At 35.2% G+C, this 5098-nt stretch overlaps 1 protein-coding gene across 1 annotated transcript in view; it reads right to left on the reverse strand.

The window, feature by feature from the left end:
* Nucleotides 1–602: 602 nt before the first annotated feature.
* Nucleotides 603–5098, reverse strand: part of LOC106884487 (CHRNA7-FAM7A fusion protein) — a 26441-nt gene continuing 21945 nt past the window's right edge. The window contains exons 3-4 of the mRNA XM_014935898.2: nucleotides 3448–3983; nucleotides 603–2264 (exon numbers count right to left, since the gene is read on the reverse strand). Coding sequence (XP_014791384.2) covers nucleotides 1642–2264; nucleotides 3448–3983 — 1159 coding nt within the window. The 3' untranslated portion in view covers nucleotides 603–1641. The remainder of the gene's footprint in view (nucleotides 2265–3447; nucleotides 3984–5098) is intronic.

Here is a 5098-nt window from a genome sequence, read left to right on the forward strand (position 1 = left end):
AACAAGAGATTACATTAACACTATTTCAATGATTTCTCACTCAGGGAATAGATTGATAATTAAAAGCATATAATTATCATTCTGCTAATAGAATTATGCTAAGTACTGGGTTAGAAAGCAAATATTTTCAGTTTAGGATTCCAATTTTTAAGCTAGAAAAGCTATTTTGCAAAGTATATAACGCTTTGTAGCATCTTTATAAAAGTGAAGTTAAACAAATATTTCAGTAAAAACAAGCCAACAGTCCCCAGGGGTAACATAACTTCGATAGTTTTTTTGTCTTCATATTTTCTTATCAAGTGGAGAATCGTTTTATTCTTTTGCAAATGATTGAAATAAATGAACAAAAAATAGAGAATGCTATTACGTTATTTTAGAATTCACAGTTATATACGTCTCTATTTTTGTATTTATAAAATTACAGCACAATGCGTATCCTATCGTGTTTATCATAAAAATAATTAAATCGTGTTGTATTCATGTGAAAGCCTCTGAAAACTTACATATATAAAAATCTACTCGCACGTTCATGTAGAAAACATATCCACGTAGACACTGCTACAGCGTCTCCTCAGTATATATATATATATATATATATATATATATATATATATATACCATATAATTTCAGTGAAGTTATTTTCGTATCAAGACAACTGTGGAACTAGGTATCGAATCATGAACGGCTAGATTGCTTTTAACTCTTTCCACATTTACTACAGGTTAAATAAAAAAAAAGAGTTCTATAATCGCTTTATATATTATCTAGCATGTAGATGTGTGTAAAACATCCATATATCGCATAACAACAAACTAACGTTTAAATATTTTAATTTCAAGATGGCTACTAGCACTATTTTAGTCAACCTGCAATCGTTGCGAAACAAGAAATATTAGTATTTTGTTTTCGATTTTGAAATATTACGATTATACTCCTTACTTTAATAATTTAATGATAATAGTATTTTATCATTTTAAAAACTTTTACTTTCACAATAGTTTTAAGATAACTTATTAGAAACGCCTATTCAAATATCGCTCATAGTTATGCAACTATTTTCATATATGTTTACAAGCTTGCATTTACTAAATAAGGATATACAAGAGTATTATTACTTATTAGAAGAATGTTTTCAAAATTTGCAATACATCCTGGAATTCTTAATCTATTTTGTCACAATCTATATCTTAAAATTCTGACAAAATTACAAGAATTTTTGAAATGTGTTTTCCTGTCTAAACTATTATCTGTTATCCATATTTTCTGTATTCTCTTGAAATGTATTGAGATTAGATACACATTTTATATTCATAGATACATATTGAAGTTTTGTTTCTTTTCGTAAAATAATTTATTTTGTAGGTCTGGGAATTAAAAATAAACAAATGAAGAAACAAACAGAAAGGAAGATACAACTAAAGTTCTTTCGAAAACTAAAAATATTTTCGATATTTTTACCTGCTACCACTTATTTCTTCTCAAATCAATATGTCTGACAGCAACTCTATTGATGTTTTTTGTCTATTCCTTACCCCTACAGCTTCCTGTTGCTTCGTCCCTAACTCTCTCTCTATTGGTATTTTATGTTTATCGCTTAGACCAACTGCTTCCTGTTGCTTCCTCCTCCAACTCTCTCTATCTCAGAAATGTGTTAGTTTGAACCGCGTTAATGGTGATATTACAAGGACCGCTAAAGTCGAGACAGAAGTCCCGATTAGAAAAATCCAGAAGAGTATTCTGTCTACAACTTGGGCTACTCGTCTCCATTCCTGCATCATTTCGTAATCTCTATCTTCTCTTTCGTGTTTGTCGATGATTCTTCGCAGGGCTTTCAATATTTCTTCGTTGGTGCGCGCGTGAGACCAGGAGGTCCGCTCTGAGTGTTTTAAATTGTTTTCGTTCTGGTGTACATTGTGCAAGCATTCCGATCTTTCGGCAATCCGCGTGCCGTGACACTCCACTACTGTAACTGTGTCGGTGATCTTGCTGTCTAACTGGATTTCACTCTGAAGTTCTTGAGCAATATTTTCAAGGGTGAGTTTCAGGGAGACATTCCGAATGAAATGACCATCATCGGAATAGCAGTGGCTGTAGGACGGTTCACTGCTGACACAGAAAAAGTGTGAGAGCTTTTCGAGGAAAACCTTTCGTATCCAGATGGGAACACCATGTTTACTTGGCCCACGATGGTGAAGGTTTAACACTAGAACTGTCATAATGACAGACACTGAGGTCAAGGACATTACAATTGTCAGGTATATACCTAGAAAGAAAGAGAAAAACAACGAATCATTGTTTAGGAGACTAAATATTTCACAGACAGGTTACTTCATCGAATTTCAACTTGGTAAATAACTTTAGATACATTTTAACATCATTTTACAGGGTTTTCTTCATAAAAATAAAGTTTCGGAGACATTTTAGTACAAACTTGTTACAAGTTGTTCAAAAATATACATCGTCTCGTATAGCCAGCTGGAGACGATATCTCCTGGGTTTAAATTACAGCAACATTCGTTCTAAACCAGGACTGCCATGTTATGTTGGCAAACAATATTTACTACAAAGTACTGTGGTTGAATATCTCTCCTTGTGAGATTTAAAAATAGTTATTTTCAAATGTGTTACATTCTTTAAAGATTTTTTAATATAATTTCCGGTTTTCTTAACGGAAATAAATATAATTAAAAAAAGTATTGCAAGAGCAACTTACAGTTTAAAAGATTATTTAATACTAGGACATTTTAATATTGTCTCGAGAGAAGAGGAGAATATGACATTTCATTTGTCATCAATGAATTTAGCTATGACAGTGGATTTAGTTATAAGAAATTTCATGTAAAAGGCTATCAATTTAACCAGGAGAATAGGTCATACCGTATTTTGACGCCGGAATTAGTGATCCGGGCCTCACAGAGGTAATGTAAAAGACCGAGACCTCTGGAGATATCCTGTGACTGAGAAGACCCGACAACTACAGTGAGTTCACAGCTGTAACCTACACCAGTGTCGCTTAACCAGCCCACTCAAAAATACCTTGGATCGTAGAGTGACATGCCGTGCTTGAGGAGACCTATTGAGTCAAGTACATCAGAGTCAAAATCAAATGGAAATTGTAGTCGTGATCCCCGTGCCGGTAGCACGTAAAAATCACCAACCGATCGTGATCGTTGCCAGGCCCTTCTGGCCCGTGTGCCGGTGGCACATAAAAAGCACACACTGCACTCTCGGAGTGGTTGGCATCCAGCTGTAGAAACACTGCCAGATCAGACTGGGGCCTGGTGCAGCCTCCTGGCTTCCCAGACCCCAGTCGAACCGTCGAACCCATGCCAGCATGGAAAACGGACGTTAAAGGATGATGATGATGATGATGATGTATGGATGTATGTGTATGCGTGAGTATGTATAAATGCATATATATATATATATCAATAATTTTTACTTACTTATAAGTGGGACAAATTCTGAGGTTTCTGGAAGATTCTCTGCAACTGCAAGCATGAAGACAGAGAAAGCGAGCAGAACTGTGATTCCTAGGGCGATCTTCTCACCAGAATCTGGAGGTAGACAGAAGACTAACAGCGTTAATGCAGACATCATGATACAAGGAAACACTACGTTGTACATGTAGTATAAGATCCGACGTCGAATGTGGACAAAGAAGGTCACATCGGGAAAGGGTTCCGGGCAGCAGCTGTACGTGACTACGTTGCGGATGATTTTGATGGACAGGAGCTCCCACTCGCCGTTGACCACATAATTAGAAAGGTCCACTTCACTGGTCTGGTTTGTTACATCCACTTGAAACCCATCATATGTCCATGAACCGAATTTCAGTTTACACATCTGCTCGTCAAACGGGAAATAAGTGACGTCCACTTTGCAGGAACTTTGAAGCTTGGTTGGTATGGGCCAAAACACTTCTCCTGTATGTTTAACCATGGCGTTAGCTGGCATCAAACCCTCCGTGTATTCAGCAGCACTGCAAGATATCAAGTATATTATAACAGACAATTAGGTCTTTGGTGTATTTATTGTTACGTATTATTTTATAAAATCTAAGTTAACATCTAATAACACATAACATGATGTATTAAGATAATATAATTTTGCAGAATTAAAACATATTTACAACGGAGCAGAAATATATACTATGCCATTTATAATTTCTGTATTGGTATTGTATTGGTATTAATGGTTCAAATAAATTAATGGTTCAATATGTGTGTGTGTGTGTGTGTGTGTGTGTGTGTGTTTGTGTGCGTGTGCACATATATGTAAATATATGCACTATCATTTCATAATTAAACACACACATACATACACATATACACACATATGCAGTAATCACTTGCTATATCGCGGTTAACTTATCTCGCACTCAGTACATCGCGGATTTTTCTGGCTAATGTATGTAAATTTATATCGCCGACTCCACAGTATATCGCGGGTTTCTGTGGACGATAGGTAGTTATATTTGTTTAGATTTCAATTATTTCTTTATGGCAAAGTAAGCATTTTCACGCCTAAGAATTGATAAATTAATAAATAAAATTACAGTACAGTACTGCACTGTATAACACATTCGCGGATTTTCTCTTATCGCCGGTGTGTGTGTGTGTTTAGAACGTAAAACACACGATAGTCGAGCGATTCCTGTATGTCTGTGTGTATGTTTGTGTGTGTTTGTGCGTATATGTATTGAGGCATAACTATATCAACGAAACCACACACATCAACAAGCGCATGTCTGGCACATACATGTATATGTGTACAAGCGCACACAAACACACACACACAACACACACACGTACATTCATATGAGTGTAAGCGTGTGCGCGCGTGTGTATGTGTATGAATATATGTTTATAGATATCCAGTAAAAATGTTTACAAATACATGCATATAACTGCGCAGAAAGATAGAGATACAGTTACGTGCATACACACATACATACACGCACGCACGCACACATATACATATACATGTATGTATGTGCATGTAAGTGTGTCTGTATGTATATATGTACGTATTCGTATATATATATATATGAATATTTGCATATATATATATAATATATATATATATATATATATA

Source organism: Octopus bimaculoides, chromosome 12 (genome assembly GCF_001194135.2).
Source record: "Octopus bimaculoides isolate UCB-OBI-ISO-001 chromosome 12, ASM119413v2, whole genome shotgun sequence".
NCBI classification, from domain to species: Eukaryota; Metazoa; Mollusca; class Cephalopoda; order Octopoda; family Octopodidae; genus Octopus; species Octopus bimaculoides.